The sequence below is a fragment of the Triturus cristatus genome, chromosome 12 (assembly GCF_964204655.1).
Source record: "Triturus cristatus chromosome 12, aTriCri1.1, whole genome shotgun sequence".
NCBI lineage: Eukaryota > Metazoa > Chordata > Amphibia > Caudata > Salamandridae > Triturus > Triturus cristatus.
Window position 1 is genome coordinate 27517033 of NC_140595.1, and position 17789 is coordinate 27534821.

Below are 17789 nucleotides of genomic sequence, written 5' to 3' on the forward strand. Positions count from 1 at the left end.
TTATTTCAATAGTTTTAATATTGAAATTCACTTCTCTTAGAAACTCAAGCAAATCTTCCCATGCATACTCTGCACAGCTAAGTGTGACAAACCATGTTGGTGTACCTAAGTTCCATAACATAAACTTGAGTTCTCCATGACAACAATACCAATACTCATTTGTTCCACGTTGACTTGCCATCAAATTGATTAACTGTGCTTCTAAATTTTCATATGTTCTTTCAACTTTCTCCATAAATTCTTTCGCAGAAAGAAGTGATTGATGAACTCCAGTTTTAAGTATGTGGTTCACTGCATACGACAGAGAAGATAAATCACTTTCAAACAAAAGGTGAAATATGTATGGAATGCACTGTCGAAATCTAGGATCTTGAGAATATAATCTTGTTGACCGATATTCTGAAGCTGGAATACGTACAGGTCGGTCATCATATTGTCCACCTTCTCCAGTAGGAAATGGCTGTGGAAAACAATAAGCTTCCAAGCTCTTCTCCCATACACTCATTGGAGTTCCCTGTGCTTTTTTCATTTGAAATAACTCAATGCTGCTTCCTATTACTTCTTTTGAATGCAAAGGACATATTGTCTAATGATCATAAATCTCTTCAGTCTTTGACTTGTCCACTTTCTCTATTTGACCACTTGAAATTTCACATTCATCTTCTAAACGTATTACCTGTTCATCCACATTTATAGTTTTGTAATAAATATTGTTCTCTAGAAGATATAAGATAGCCTTTTCAACTTTATTAACATCCACAAATTCTTGCCATATTTTTCGACTCTTTGTAGGTACACCATTTACTTGAATAACTACTGCCTCATTTTCCTCTCTCACTCCAGCAATAGTTTCAATATTTTTCTTAAAATCCAAAGGTAAGTACACCACTCTTTCTTTCAGCCCTCTTTGCAAGTCTGTTGGTGGCAGTTTACCTGTTTTAGGCTCCATCCGAATTATAGTTTGAAAAGGATGAACAGATTGAATTAGAACCGACTCATATGTATTCAATTTTGCCAGTTCCTCCGGAATAGCTACTAATTCTAAGTTATTATGTACTGGTCTAGCAGGCATTTTGTTCTCTTCTAATTTGTTGTAACAATATTTACATGTACGTTGATCACTACCTAACTCAAATTGACCTTTCACCATTAAGTAAGTTGCAAATTCTTCCCACTTACTATTGTTCTCCTTTTCACTTTTCAAATACAAATTAACATTCCTAGTTTGACTTTTATAATGAGTACGTCGAAAACAAACACAAACATAGTTTGGTATTTCAGAGCACACTACATTAAACCTTCCAATTTCTTCTTCAAACTGATCAGTGCTAATCACTTTCCCATCTCCTTCAACATCTGTAATTGTCAAACTTTCACTTTCTATTGACTGCTCTTCTGAACCAAAATATTGCATTTTAATATCACACTTTTTTTGAACATCTAATTAAGAACCATATAAAAGAGCTGTATTCAATTCACTTAAACATAATGCAGGACTTTTTACATAGTACAGTTTCCTTACAAACTTCCGCATTTCTGAATGGTGAACTGCTAACATCCTCAAGTGATGAAAAACACTTTTACACACTTTCCTTGAAAGACAAGCCAAAGAATGCCCATGTTTCTCAGTATATTTTCTTACATTACATGGATCTAGTCCTTGCAACAACGTAATCTTCTGTTTAATACTTTTCTGTGTAAGTTCTCATAGCAAATTTCGCATTATATCAAAAGATTCCTGTTGAATACTACAAATACTGCTACATCCCCACTTATACACAGGAGCTTGTGTATGTTTCCCTTGCACTTCTTCAGCTATTAACTCTTCTGCACTTACCAACCAATTCCTCTTTTGGGAGGAGACAACCATCCTGAACTTCGTAGCAACGACCTCCAGTATCAACTGCAAATGGTAAACTATTTTCCTGGAAGTAACTTTCCTCATTAAAAAAAGGCTCACTACTAGAAGTATGTGTCCAATGTCCACTAAACATTTTGCAAAAGTTGGTTCTGATTACAAATCTTTTTCTTCTACTTTTCTCTTTCAACACTTTGATTACTTTATATAATACTTTGATCCTCTTCAAAATCACAATGAATAACTTCTGTTTTAAAGTAAAAGCAGTATCCACTATACTTTCGATACGCTGCTTCTGTTTGGATTGCAGCACTTTCTTTTTATATTTGCAGCATGTTCTCATTAAATTCTGAATCACTGTACTTCGAAAAAGTCTCTGACGAATTTCTTGCAAATTGTTTTTGTCTCCAGGTAACAGATATTGTTTATCGTTTTCTTTTCCTTGTATTTGAAATTGAATTCTCCTTCTCCTTAATTGAAAAATTCTTCTTTTTCCTTTGTGTGATGTTATTTTCATTAAATGTTTGTAATATTTTTTTTCAGAAATTGTCTAGTGTTTTTACCAGAAGAAACTGTTTGTGTAGTGCCCTAATTTTTTTGTAATTCCAAATCTTTTCTTTTCTGAAAATATAAATGCTTCTTTTCTCGTCTTTTTTTCTCAGTTCTTCTAGGCATTTTCACATTTTTATCCAAACGAAATAATTATCTGGAGAAAAAAAAATAGATTCAATTATTTTTTACATCAGTTCAATAATAACATACAATTACATAAATTCTACTGACGGCTTCCAGAGTCAGTGCTGCAACGTGATGGAGCACGGCAGGGGAGCAGTAGGATGACGGGTAGTGCCATAGAATATACAGCAAGTATTGACTTATTTACATACGCCTTTACAATTTACTTGTAACTGCACTACCTCATACTTTTCACCTCTCCACCGCACCACACACAATCCCTCTGCAACCCACCGCAGACAACTTTATAGATAATATTTTTCCAAAATTGTAATCTATCTACTTAGGATGATATTGCCAACCAAACAGCACACAGACAAATTAACATAATTAGCCTAACAATTTTATCTACAACTTCGCAAACATAACACTGCACCCAAAGCTTTAATTGGAAGTGAGGGAGTCTGAGCACAGGCAGTTTGTTTTTGGGGGCCTTGAAACGGATCTCTATGGGACTCTATTTTCGGGCCTTGCAAAGGTAGTCCTTTTTTTTTTTATTGGCTGTAGTGAGACAGTGAGACCATGCACATTGCTCACTACTAAAAAGTGGAGACATCATGCCAGGTGAGTCGCGTTGTAGGAGAAAATAAATCCTTTAAAGAGAGCCATTTTCTCTCACGATTTCCCTTCTCTTTTTGCAGCGCAGGAGGAACATCAGCGTGGCGTTATTAGCAGAGAGACCACCATGCGCACAACGCCCATTGCCCCGGACTCTCTGAGACAGCTTCCCAATAGCACACACAGAGCTGCACCCGAGTACATCACAAGTCTTCAAAAGACCATTTGCTTGTAAATGATGCTCTGTTTCTTTCCACCCCTTTTTAGAGCCCCTACATCCCCACTCTGCCTATTGCTGAAAGAACTAGCCTCCCCCGAAATGTTGCTCTGGTTGCGCCTTTGGAGACGACTACACGCAGCCATCTCCAACACAACCCTGCTCTCACCTTTCACAGGGTGTTGTTGTAGTGCTATGAAAACACACGCTTTGCCTGGCTCGCTTAGGGACATATTATCAAGAACGGCGTTAAAATTATCGTCGCTTTAGCGGCAGGAAACTGCTGCTAAAGCGCCGATAATTAGCTTGATAATATGCCCTTGTGAATTCCCATAGAAGCCCAGCTTCACACCACAACCTGGCCGGCTATGGGCATTGACAAGGGCATATTATGAAGCCCATTATTGACGCTTTAGCGGCAGTTTCCTGCCGCTAAAGCGGTAATAATTTTAACGCCGTTCTTGATAATATGCCCTGTTATCTTTCTAAATTAACGTCCTACACTGAAAAGCTGCTTTACATTTCTTTCCCTACATCAACCTTTGTTTAAAACACCACCAAAGAAGGGTGGTGAACTCTGGTCCACAAAGAGCAACTCAAAGCTTTCTTGTTCTTTATCAGAAACTTCATCCGCCTCTCAATGATTGCCAGCCTTTTCGGCCCCTTAAGACGCTGGGTGGATGAGTATAATACGCAGTATTTAGGATCGGCGGTGGAGAGTGCACGAAAATAAGGACAGATAGTTAAATAAAGGGCGACTGGATGGATGGCCAGATGGATGGATGGCCAGATGGATGGATGAATGGATAGCTAGATGGATGGATATATGGATGGATGGATATATGGATGAATGGAAGAATAAATGGATGCATGGACCAGTACTTAGGATACACGGGTGGACCGATAGACGCGTAGGATTGGTTCTGGGGCAGATGTATGTATGAATATCTGGGCGTATAACTGGATGGGTGGCACAGCGCTTACCATAGGCGAGTGGGCTGATAGATACTTAGAATAACTGCAGGGCCAGATGTATGTATGTAGGTAGGACTGTCTGAATGAATTGAAAGATAGTTGGATGGCGCAGTGCTTAGAATGAATGGATGCAGGGCTTTAAGTGGGCCGGCTCTGTGCACCGGCAGTTATTTTCAGAAAAACTCGAAACGCGTCTCTATCTCGATCGGGCTCTATTTCCGGCCCTCGCAAAGGTAGTAGTTTTCATGTTTTTTTTATTACACTGCAGTCAGAGCATGCACATCGATGTGCACATGCTCATTTTGCTCACTACTGAGAAGTGGAGACATCATGCTACGCGAGCCACATTGTAGGAGGAAGAACAATCCTTTAAAGAGCGTGTTTCCTGAACGTAGGATAATTAGAGGGGATTTTCTTAAGCACACAATGCTATTTATCTTCATGTAGACCACGCCCCTACTTGAATAGCATACACCCCTTTAACAGGTTTGCCCAGCCCCTTTCAGAGCACCCCCAGTTTTTTTCCCACTTAAAGCCCTCACTGCACCATAGTAACAAAGAAATGATCCAAGCTTCCATTTAAATGTACAATGGCACCAAGTTTCATAATTTGCCATCAACGCTGGCAAGCCTTCTACCACAGAGCAAGAGTGTCTATCAACACGAAGATTTGTTATCCACAGAAATGTGTGATTTGCGTAGCTGTCTGCTGGAACACTCATCACCAAAAGGTATTAAAACATGCGAATTTGCAAGAAAAACGTATACCATACCATAAACCGCTTCATAAATGGGCCCAGTGCCACTACACCACCCTCATTCCCATTCTTGCTTAACCTTACGAAATCGAAGAAAGAGCCCGGAAACCTTGTAGAGCCAATATAGTAATACAGGGACTTAATTTGAACAAGTCTCTGCCGGAACACCCAGCAACAAAAGGTATTAAAACATGCAAATTTCCAGATAAAACATGTACCATGCCATAGAACGCTTTATAAATTGACTCAGTGGCACTACATCACCTTTACTAGGTACACATATGCATGTTACAAATGTCTGTGTTATAATCAGCAACTTACCCACCTCTCCCACCCCCACCCCTTCCCTTCCCTTGCTTAACCTTACGAAATCAAAACAATAAGCCCCAGCACTCCTGTTAGCGCCACTATAGGCATACATAGCCTTAATTTCAACAGGTGTCTGCCGGAACGCTCATCAGCAAAAGGTATTGAAACCTGCAATTTTCCAAGTAAAACATACACCATACCATAAGGCGGTTTATAAATAGTCCCACTACTCCTACACCACCTCCACACCCGCCCTTGCTTAACTTTAAGCAGTAAAACAAAGAGCCCCAGCAAACCTGGAAGCGCCACTATAGCCATACACAGGCTTAATTTCAACAGATATCTCCCGAAACACTCATCAGCATAACGTATTAAAACATGCAAATTTGCGAGTAAAACATATACCATGCCTAAGGGCGCTTTATAAATGGTCCCAGGGGTACTACATCACCTTTAGTAGCTAGACATCTGCATGTTACTAAAGTCTGTGTTTTAATCACCAACATACCCACCTCCCCCACCCCACCCCCGCCATTGCTTAACCGTACGAAATCAAAGAGAAACCGCCACCATTCCTAGTAGCGCCACTATACCCATACACAGGCTTAATTTTAACAAGTGTCAGCAAAAAGTATTCAAACATGCAAATTGGTGGGTAAAACATAAACCATCCCATAGCACGGTTTATAAATGGGCATCAGACTCTACGCAATACCTCACTTAGTTTCCGAACCCAGCACTTTCAGACCGGTAGCTATGAGTAGTTCGCTTCGCAGCCCCTCTATAGCACACCCTAAACACCCTCACAAAGGTTACATTGCTCCCACCGTCCTCTTTCCTACTTTTTTCGCCCTTTTTTTCCCCTAACTCGCTTCAACGGAATCACAGAATGGCGGCCAACACTTCCTAGTTGCAATCGCTCGCTGCGCTCCCAACCAATAAGCAGCAAGCTCGTGCTCGTAACGCCTTAGCCAATCAGATGGCAGAATTCACAAATATCGATATCTGTAAATTTCGATATTTCTCAAACTACTCAACGGATTTACACCAAAAAAGCATGCTTTCTAGACCAAGACCCTTCTCCCTGCCAAATTTTGGGTAATTCCGTTCACCCATTCGACCTGTAGCCTTGTCTAAAGTTTCCTATGGAAAATAACATGGAGAAAACCCGTTTTGGGACCCTCCCTTTTTTCTCGGCCCCCCCTTGATGAATCACCCCCAAACTTCCCACATAGGAGCTGATATGAACAAAGAATTAGTTTGGAAACTTTAATGAAGATTCATCAAACGACGCAAAAGTTATAAGCAAATATATATATATTATCTATGTTATAAACAAATTCACGTTATAGCCTTAAACTACTCTGTAAATGAGTTCAAATGAATACAAATACAGATAATGTAGAGTTGATAGTCTTCAAGGTCATGTTGACAGGTCTGACATCACTGGCATGCAGCATGTTTACTATTCTGGGGTCACTATTTTTATTCTTATACATAATAAAACTCGCCATCTTGTATTTCGATCCTCCAACATTCTAGGGCTTGAACCTATGACTGATGTGGTGTCCTTGCAACCTGCAGAAGAAACTGAGACTGAGATTGAAGCAGCAGAGAGCACGACTTCCGAGGAGGCAGCTCAAAGTGCATCTCCTGCACAGCCTTCTCCACGTCGAAAAAGTGGTCGACCAGTGAATGTTGCCCCTGTTCCATCCAAGGGCTTGTGTGCTGAAGAGGAGACCGCAGGCAAGTAGACACATTTTCCATTCCAAGTTAGTAGAATTTTAAAGTCCATGATATATATATATAATTTTTTTTTATTTTTATTATCTATGTTATAAAGAAATTCACAAGATATAGCCTTAAACTATACTGTAAATGAAATTTACGTATACCTTCTACCTTCACATTACTGACCGGACTACAATTCATGTGTCCGTCACTCTAAGCATCATTAAGAAGCTGCCAAGAAAGCACATTTGGAATGCATACAGGTTATTGATGTCAATAGCAACCTTTCATATTTGCTTAGTTAGGATCATTTGTATGGCACATACTCTGCTATTGATATGGCTTTGAAGCACTTTCAGCAACCCTAGTGACATAATATTGTGGTTTAGAGGTTTCCTTTGTACACTGGAGTCTGGTTCATCTTAACTTGATCTTTTTAGAGTTTTGCCTTCAGTAGTGCTCCTTGGTTATGAGGTTGCTTAAGCCTCATGCGCAAGAAAGACTACAGCGTTTCTAGCATATAGTCCCCGGCATGCTGCCTGGACCCCAGTCACCACCGAAGATACCTCCACGACCATGAAGAAGCGCCCATGGACCCCTGCACACCCACACATCTTCCACAGAGCCGCCGCTGCCATAATTCCCGAGCTATGACGCACCATCAACGAATCCGACACTTTCCCCGATGACTGAAAACCCGCAGAGGTCAAGCCCCTCCTCAAGAAACCCTCTGCAGACCCAACGGACCTGAAAAACTACCGACCCATCTCTCTCCTTCCCTTCGCAGCAAAGTCACCGAGAAAATCATCAACGCCCAGCTGACAAACTTCATCTAACAGAACGCCATACTTGACTCTTTCCAATCTGGATTCTGCAGTAACCACAACACCGAGACCTCCCTCCTCGCCACCACACACAACATCCGCACGCACCTCAACCAAGGTCACACCGCGGCCCTCATCCTACCAGAACTCTCCGCTGCCTTCAACACCGTCTCCCACTGTACTCTCGCAGCCAGACTCCACGAAGCCGGCATACAGGGAACCGCCCTCGACTGGCTCTGCTCCTTCCTTGCCGGCAGAACCCAAAGGATCAGACTCCCGCCTTTCCTCTCCGAACCCACAGAGATCAACTGCAGAGTATCCGAAGGATCATCGCTCAGTCCCACGCTCTTCAACATCTACATGGCCTCCCTCGCCGCCATCATCAGACAGCATGGACTCGGCATAGTATCCTATGCCGACGACACCCAGCTCATCCTCTCCCTCATGAAGGAATGAAAGACATCACAGCCTGGATGAGCAGCAGCTGTCTGAAGCTCAACTCAGAGAAGACAGAAGTCCTCGCCCTTGGACCCACCCCCTCAGCTTAGGACAACACCTAGTGGCCCACCGCCCGCGGCAACCCCCCACACAGACCACACCCAGAACCTCAGCATCATACTTGACTCCTCCCTCACGGTGACCCACCAGATCAACACCGTCACCTCACCTGTTTCAACACCCCCCTCATTCCTTTTTTCAAGACCTTCAAGTGGGTCCCCCCCGAAGCCAGAAAGACCGCCGCCCACGCAGTCATAACAAGCAGACTGGACTACAAAAAACACCCTCTACGCTGGAATCAACAAATCCCTGCTACGCAAACTTCAGACCATCCAGAACACCGTGGCCAGACTCTCCTTGGCATCCCACAACATGAGCACATCACCCAACACCTGCGATAACCTCCACTGGCTCCCCGTCGAGAAGAGAGTAACCTTCAAGCTACTCACCCACGCCTACAAATCTCTCCGCAACACCAGACCCAAATACCTCAATGAAAGAGTCTCCTTCCTCGTACCCAAAAGAAACCTCTGCTCCGCCGACTTCGCCCTAGCAGAAACCCCATGCATCCACAGAACCAGAGCGGGTGGAAGAGCCTTCTACTACGTCGCGGCCAGGCCTGGAACGAGCTCCCCGTCAACATCAGACACTCCCCTACTCTGCATACTTTCAGGGAGAACCTCAAGACCTCTTCGACTAATTCGGAGCTGCATCCCCCCCCACCCCCGCGCCTTGCGACCCTCACAGGTGAGTAGCGCGCTTAATAATTCCCTGATTGATTGTCCTTGCAGGTACTATATGCTAGAAATACTGTAAATAATATTTGAGATCTTCTACCACAGAGGAGTATGTCCCTCTTGTGTTTCTCCTTATGTTTAATTATCTAGATAGTCCGTTGGCGACATTTAGCAATGTCATAAAAAACTCTCAATAAATTAATAAAATTAGGCAGCATTGTTAAATAAACCCTTTCAATATCATTCCCTTAAAAACATAAAAACTTCCATAAATAGTACAGCTTCATATAAAGAAAATCTACACTGTCCTCTCAAGTCAGCACAGTGACAGCTGACCCCTCGTTTCTTTCCCTGAACATAGGGCTAATGCCTGTTATCTATTTTTTCACCTTTATTTTTTTCTGAAGGTTTTTGGCTTCATAAATTTTTACCCTCAGCTTGAATTTCTTCTGGTAAATTATGTTTTGGATTGTGCTGAACACCTGCTCCGCTTTCTGATATGAAGACCACTCTTTCGCTTGGGGATTTATGTCAAAGACCTACATATGAAACAGAACTGTGGGATGCTACACTAAAGGCACATCAGTGCGTGCTGTCGATCAAAGTATAGTCCTAGCAACATATTTAAAGGTATTGCTGCTTTGTACCCTTCGCCAACCTCGTCTCATACCAAAACTGAACCACCTACTTACTCACCAGTGTAATTCTTCATTTCCCAGTGCTGCTGTTCCCTTGTGTATTTTCCAATCTTTTTATGCCTGTTGCTCCCCACACTTTCTGGGAAACAGTTTTATGCAGTCACCAGCCTTCAGTTGGACAGGTATTTCCTAATTTTATTTACGTGATATTGTATAGCACAGCACTTGAGTACTTTCATGGTTTAGAGTGCTGATATTGTTTCTTATCCTTTTAATTGTACTATTGTTAGTTGTTCTCTGATTTTAACTTTGGTAAAATTTTAGACGTCATCATGGTCAGTGATGTGGATGAAGAGTCGAGCGGTACTTTGGACGAAAAGCCAAGTGGACGAAAAGTTGTAAGAAAGGTGAGATAAACACAAGTTATTTTCTTTCTTTCAAGTTATTAGTCTTTTTTTAGGTCTCATGCTAGGCAGTGTAAGTTATATGATTATGGAAAATCTATTGTGGGCTTATCAAAAATGTACAGTTAATTTACAGCCTACCCACTCTTTACCCATTGGTTGGCTTTATTTTCACTCCCATATGCTTGCTTCTTATTCTATGGCTTGCCTTCCTCTTGTATTTTTGCTTCCCCTGGGCATAGCCTCGTTGTCATTCGTTTTATTGGCTGAATTGTATATTTCCACTGCTCACTTTTAGGGAACTTCTTTTTTCCTATTGGGTAAGCATTCTGTGAGACCGCATGTGTTTTTGTTATCCAGCTCTCTCTCCCACGTGCTTCTCCCCTGACAAATACTCACCATGCTGTATCGCTCTCTCTCTCCTGTGCGATTCTCCCACTGCCAACATTTTCCATACTGAGTTGCTCTCTCCCATGTATTCTTTCCCCTGCCCCTCTGTGTTACTCACTCCCTTGTGTTCTGCTTTCCCTTCCTGTCTTTATCTGTATTTTAACTTCACCCCCTTCACTCACTCACGTTGGCCCTTCTCATTAGTCCCCTCTCCACCACAATGATCCCTTTTTTTTTTAATGAATCTTTTTGAAATTCAGGCACCAATTTGCTGCTGCCCCTCTGCCTTCCAAAAAGTGCTTTTATTTATTTATTTTAAACTGATCCATCTTGGATCGGTAAATTAAAAAACATGGCATCCATGTTATTTGTTGGTGCGGCATATGTGGTGATGCATGTGTGAATACAGGTCATTGCGCATGCCTACGAAATGACGCTGTTACCACCCTGCACCATTTAAAAAAATATATCTACATATTTGCCTGATCTATAGCATTGATGACAAAATGACTGATTTTGTTTTTAACCCAGCTGTCTACCTCCGTTTATAGTCTAGTTCTTATACCCTAGTATGTCCACATATACCATTTTACCTTGTCCCTTGCTACGTTCTTATGCATTTCGACACCACCTATGCACTTGTACATCTATTGCGACTTCTAATCTAGCCCCTCTCTTCCCACTGTACCCTAGACCCTCTCCTTCTTCCCTGGTACCTCTAGCTTTGCCTCTGCCCCAGTACCTCTTCCCTAAAGTACATCTTAATACCTCTTCATCTAACGTGTTACCTCTTCCTCGCCTCTGTCTTCCTCTATCCGTTATGCTTGCTCTCTTTTATCATTACATATTTTCTTTTCCACGGTTGCTGGTGTGATTGCTGTCAAATTTGCACTCGTTATTTCACCAAGAGGTTGGTTTTTTTCCTTTGAGGGAATTAGCCAAAGGTGACCGTCACTATCCTGACCGATCCCTCTGCATTGGTCTCCAGCTCAGTCTTTGGAATATAAATCGGGTACTAAGTAGATCAATAAGTTCACTATTAGAGCCCGCGCAAGCATGTAGTCCTAAGGCGCATTAATGGAAGATTTTCTCTTGGGCGTGTAATCTACAGATGCATGGAACTGCTCCATATAAATGTATATTTTCTGGGGTGGTAAATAAAAATAATAGAAGTTTTGCAGATAGGAGGCCTGCTGACATCTTTACATAAAGGTCTGTACGAGGAACTTTATGCAGTTGTCTCCATTTGTCTGCAATGTTCAGTGAGCTGACATGCATAGACGCAGCAACAGGTATGTTGGTAATCTCATAGTAATCCAATAGTATTAGGTATATTCCGGAAATGTTTTATTGATATCTAGCCTCACCAGAAATTATTATTTTCTATGTGGAAAATTCACTTTTTCACATTCCCATACTTATTAGATGAGAAAGATCTTTATGAGAGGTGTGACAACAATTGTTCTAATTCTAAAGCTGATGAGTTAAGATATTACATGCCTCACTCTTGAGCATAGCCAAATCCCTTGTTTGAATTTAGTACATATATATTTGCTAAGCAAACAACTGGCTGGTTTTCAGCATGTCTTGCCTAGCCTCCCTCTGAAAGTGTTTCCACTGTGGATAAGTTTCAAGTTCAAGTGGATAAGTGTGTCTTAACATATATGCAAAAATATGTTTCACTCTCTTATTTTAAGATAGTTGAACAGAGGATTTTATATCTCTAGAACACTGATTTAATTTTCATTTAATTGTTTGGGGTCACCATTGGACATTTACTGGCCAAATTTATTCAGATGAATGTGCGATTTAAGAGGCGTTCAGATGAAATCTCCCCTAAGAATGTTCTGACAAAATGTAGTTCAATTTTGGGGGATTTTCCCAAATACATATTTTGTAAAAATCCATCGTTTGTAGAGATTGTCCTATGGGGTATCTCCTGAAAGAACCCAAAGATGTATAGAGTGTGACAGTCCCCATAGCACTATTTCTCTGTTGTGGAACAGTTTATCAGAAACTTGTGTTACAAGTACAGATAGTGGGTGCAGAGTAAAACAAAAACCTCTGTGCTAAAGTACAACATAGTACTCTCTCATTCATTGAATTACAGCCAACAGAACGTTAATTGTAAATCCTGTACCAGCACAAACAGCACCACTTTTTCATGCAGTGCAAGGTGATGTATTTGTGTCGCAGTTTAGCATTTGTGAACGTTACTTCATAATATTTGTGCAGGTTTGAGGCCACTGTATCTTTCTGCTCACTTTGCCAGGGTGGATGGATAATATACAGGTGGTGCTTAATATAGCAGATGAGCAGCTTAACATGGAAGACATGCTTCTCGTGGTTCAAAAGGTACATTATCATTTTGCTAGGATATTGCTCGCAGTGGCAGGTTGCTGATCAGCGTGCCCTGCTGCCGTTCAGTATGTCACTGTGTTGCACCATACATCAAGGAGCGGCTAAAGAAGTGTATATCATTAAGTCCGACTGCGGTGAAATATGGAAGGGCTCATTAGTGCACCAGGGGTCCCATTGGAAAGGACCGGGGTAGTGACTGGGTCCTGCAAGTGGCACCGTTGTGCGGGTCTCTTTGTCCATCCCTACCATTTCCCCAACCTTGAGACTGTGGCCTGATGCCCTGTGAAGTTGGTGACAGGTTCCTACTATGGTCTTCTGTGTGTAGCTTTTCAGAATTGTATTGTTGGTTCTCATGGTCAAGCTGCTCACATGTTCAAGCTGCTCACATGTTCCTGGACATCAAACCCAGGGAGCCCATACAATGCGTTTTGAAATGGTTTTGCAGGCTCCATTGACGCACACAGTAAACTTCAAGCCTACCCTTTACAAGGTGTATTAGAAACAGGGCTTCGCGTAAGTGCATTCAACAATTATGAAACACAAGTCACAATGGATATCATGACAGGCTTGTTTGGTCTGGGCTATAGATAACATGTTATATGAAAATACGAAAGCTTAGTCGCTTCTCCATTTCCTCTCTTTAGTTTCTGGCCATTGGGAATGACGTTCTCGAGCTCACTCTTATGAAACTTTGAGGACAAAAAAAGAACTAGTTGCAATTACAATTCAACTGTAGATCATGTGTGATATACATTGCACTTCATAGATGTGTTCTTATTGTAATTGTTATTTTGTCAGTCTTATTGGGCAGTGACCTTATTGACAATTAATACTGGAATATGTAAATTTCATGTCTATTGGAATTTTGGTGTCTCTCTTGTCTGTCTTACTCAAAACATGCAAAACCTTGTTTTTCCTCATTGCCTAACCTTTTACTTGTCTGCATTTTGTAATTTAGCAATGATGTTCACTTACCACAAAACATTGATCCTACATGCAGTCTACCACTTGCTGTTCGAGTTCTACATAAACGTCCACCATTGCTCCTCAGTTTCATGAGCGTTTCTTCTTACCTGGTGAGGAAGTGAAACGAGAAAAAGAACCTTTTCGTCTGAAGGATGAGTTTTTGACCAAGGGCGAGATATAAAAAGATCAACATTCCTAAACCTTTGACCTGGATATTTGGATGCCAATTTGGTTAACGATCAACGTATACTCTTCAGTGAATTGGAACATATGGACATCTAAGGACCGCAGTACTTGTTGCTATCTCCTACATTTCACAAATACCATACGATCTCCGTGTCTGATTTTGTTTGGCCAGAGGCCGCAGACTGAGAATATGGATGAACTTGCAGTACTTTAAAATTCACGTTCTTTAGCTTTTTTTTTTTTTTTTAACAACTTCCCTTGACTGATTGAACTATAGGTGATATGTTACCTTTATCGGAATTTGTGGATAATGCCTGCAGGCTTGCTGATCTTTGTAAAGTTTTAATAAGAAAGTATTATGACTACCAAACACTTGTGTTGCAGAAATTGATTTGTTTCTCTGAAACCAACTTGTCAATATTGTAATGATGAAAACAGAATATGTTTCCTGGACATTCTAAGCTCATCAGTTCGAAATTGAAAGGCTCCACTTAAAAAAAGAATATGAATGAACCGTTACTTGAAAGATTCCAATGACTTAATCGGATTGATAGTGGAGGACTCAGTATTGAGTGCAGGAGGAGGACTTCAGTTGCTGCCACTGCTGACCAGTTTTGCGTCTTGGTTTAACTGTATTTTCTTTTTAATTCAAGATTAGATTTCAGTGTTAGCCGCTGAAATACAAATATTTAATAGGTTTGTCTTTTTGTGCTGGCCAAGGACCTTGTTTTCTCTGCATGCTGACATTTATTTAATATTCTTGTGCTTAACAGACTTAGTCTGTTCACTTTGTACAGAAACTTATCTGTGCTGCACAAAGCAGTGCTATTCCATGGCTTACCATCAGATTTATAAATATAAATTCACTCTGAGTGCTGTCTATCGATGTAAAGTTTTACATCAAATAAAATGCCTTTTTGGGTCTCACTCCACTGATTTGATTCTACTTTAATGAGTCTAACCTGATTTTGGAATTCAAAACTTCGCTATTAGAAATTATTCCCTTGTCATTTAATTGTACTTTTCTTTGAGTTTGACAAAGTATTGTCCCTTGCGACGCCATGTACAAGTCTTTAAATATATATCCAGCAGTAGAAACAACTGACGACTCTCATTCCGTTCATTTCTCTTTCTTTTGGTCTCCTTGCTGAGTGTGTGGTGCGTCATGGAGCTGCACAGTGGTCACTGTGTGTTTGGTTAGGGGAATCACCTAGCTGCACACCAGAATACGTTCTTGCATTTGGGTTTTAATTTAATATTTTACAGGCTTAGAGATTAAGCTGTCTAGCGAGTCTGCAGATGTAGCGTTTGTTTTGTTGCTCTGATTGCTGCTGCTAACAAAATGTAGAATACTCTTCTTCCTCCTTTGGATATAGGACTTGGGCGGATAAGCTACCTTTTTGGCAGACTCTAAAAAGAATCCTAGGTACAAAATGGACTGCTTCTTCGGCTATTACGTATTGGTATTATGAGCTGCAGAAGGTCCTTAACCAATGGTGCACATTTTTCATGCATTAGGTCTGACATATCTTCGATATACCTCTAACTATTTCAACAGTCGGTGTGTGGGCAGTTAACTAAAATAACGTGCCTGTATTCGTGGTTGATATTTCAGTGATCTAATCACTGTCCCTAAATAGTGCCCGTGCCTGCGGCATTACTCATGGCTCAGGATGTGTCCTTTAAGATTGTTTTTCAATAAGGCCTTGGTGATATAGCGTATAACGAAATGGAACAGTTGCTTTCCAAAGTCCTGTGTGTCAGCATTTAATGGTGATCTTTCTGCTAGAGGCTTTATTAACTGAACTATTTGCTGGACTGAATTCTTGGCCGAAGTGAGGATTTCCAACTAATGAAGAAGCAGAGGTTTGATGGCTATAAACCATAACTTCTGTTTCATCAGCATGGACTAGCTTGTTTGACTCCATTTGAGTCATGCAAGAAGAAATTGGATGTAAAATGACATGTGGATTTGCGCTTTGTCTACTTCATCTTGTAGAGTTTGAATAATATGGACTTTTACACATTGCCGCAAGTAGTCTCAATCTTGGATTAGCTGCTGGCACCTTGGAAACGACATATTCCGTAAATATTTACTGTTGGACGTCATTTGAGATTTACTGAAAGGAGCTAAATTTCTAGTGCGGATCGTGAAATGTCGGATTGCTTTAACTGTTAATCGCGTCCTTCGTTGAGATTCTGAACCCGCTGTAACTCCTTGAGCGCCCATTTTGGTTTTTGCTCATTATTAGTAATAGTGTCTACTATAAGATATATAGAATTCTTTTTTGTTGGCAGTAGTTTTAATTTACATGGAACCAGCCTGTTGATATTCTAGGGTCAGAAACTCCAGCTTACCTTTCTTGGTTACAATTTCAGCCTTCAACGCCGAAAAACCTTGAATGACATACCATTGTTTTTTTTTGTTTAATTAGCAATGTCTATAGATTTAATTAAAACTAGAATAATGTTCTGCTTGCTAGAATATATTACATCATTATGTGTACAAACGATTGTCGAACATGTGAAGGTGAGACAACCCACCAAGATGGCATCTGTTAAACATAAACATTAACTTTTGTATTTCCACTTTGCAGAAAAAGTTGAAACAGGCAGTGCCACTTGGCACGAAACAGACCAAGAAAGAAGCAGACGTTTCGGAAGGGAGCTGCGAAACTGATGAAGAGACAGCTAAGGAGCCTGTCAAAGTGTAAGTTAACTGGCTTACAGTAAGGAAAGACCTCAGGGGCCTTTCAGTTAGTACAACTTCTTGTTTCCTATAGAGACTCATCTACTCCTGTTTCTTAGGGCTCCTCTCCAAGACATTTGTGACATTCTGTCTACCGGGCAGTGCACCAGAGCACATTTTGCACAAATTAAAACTAATTTGGAAATTGGGATCCAGTGCATACTTGTAGCCACTCCCAGCTTCTGGTTCTTCTTGCACCCAAGTGCTCTCCATACCTCAGCCCTTTCGTCTCTATTATGAGACATCAGCTGAATGTGGATGGTGAGCAGCAGCTGATATTTCCTCACATTTAAACATTTATTTTTTAGGGGTTTTATCTTGACATTTAGGTGGAGCCGACATCCCAAATGACAGTGATCAGCCTCTACAGCTACTGTACAGGTAATGTTTATGAGCATGTGGTACTTTGATCGTCTCACTGTAACCATCCACATTCCTCTGCCGAAGTCATCGCACTTATTTCATAAAACTCCAGAATCAGCAGTCAAGAACTTTGAAGATTGTTTGTCTGCGTTGAGGGCAAACAAATCTCACAAAGTGCCTGTCCTCTTTTTAAAGACCTCCCACAAACCAAAATATTGGCTTCCAAGTAATGGTTTGAAAATGAAGAATTGGGAAAAGTTTTTTTTCTGGAAACCAGCCAACCTGGCGGGAACTGTTAGGCGTGTACTTTTTGAAGGCTTGCTAGAAAAATTAGATGGAACTAACATTTTCTCCTGGAGAAAGGGATTTTGAAAAGGCCTTCTTTGTCTTCATGTTTGCCATTGGTAGCTATAGAATAGTTGGCTTAAGAGCCTAAGCCTAAAAAAGAACATTTAAATTCCAAACATATGGAAATAACAAGGAATAATTAGGATATCTTCAAAATGCTGATTTACAACCACTTTCCATAGGC

The 17789-nt window shown here is 40.9% G+C and overlaps 1 protein-coding gene across 30 annotated transcripts in view; it reads left to right on the forward strand.

Moving 5' to 3' along the window:
* The window catches only part of LOC146772278 (uncharacterized), a 219400-nt gene that overhangs the window by 182233 nt on the left and 19378 nt on the right, over positions 1–17789 (forward strand). For 23 of the 30 annotated variants that reach the window (XM_085636720.1, XM_085636723.1, XM_085636740.1 and 20 more), the window contains 3 exons: positions 6953–7156; positions 10163–10245; positions 16743–16855. In XM_085636720.1, the coding sequence (XP_085492846.1) occupies positions 6953–7156; positions 10163–10245; positions 16743–16855 (400 nt within the window). The remainder of the gene's footprint in view (positions 1–6952; positions 7157–10162; positions 10246–16742; positions 16856–17789) is intronic. The other 7 variants (XM_085636724.1, XM_085636730.1, XM_085636729.1 and 4 more) reach the window with 1 other exon arrangement.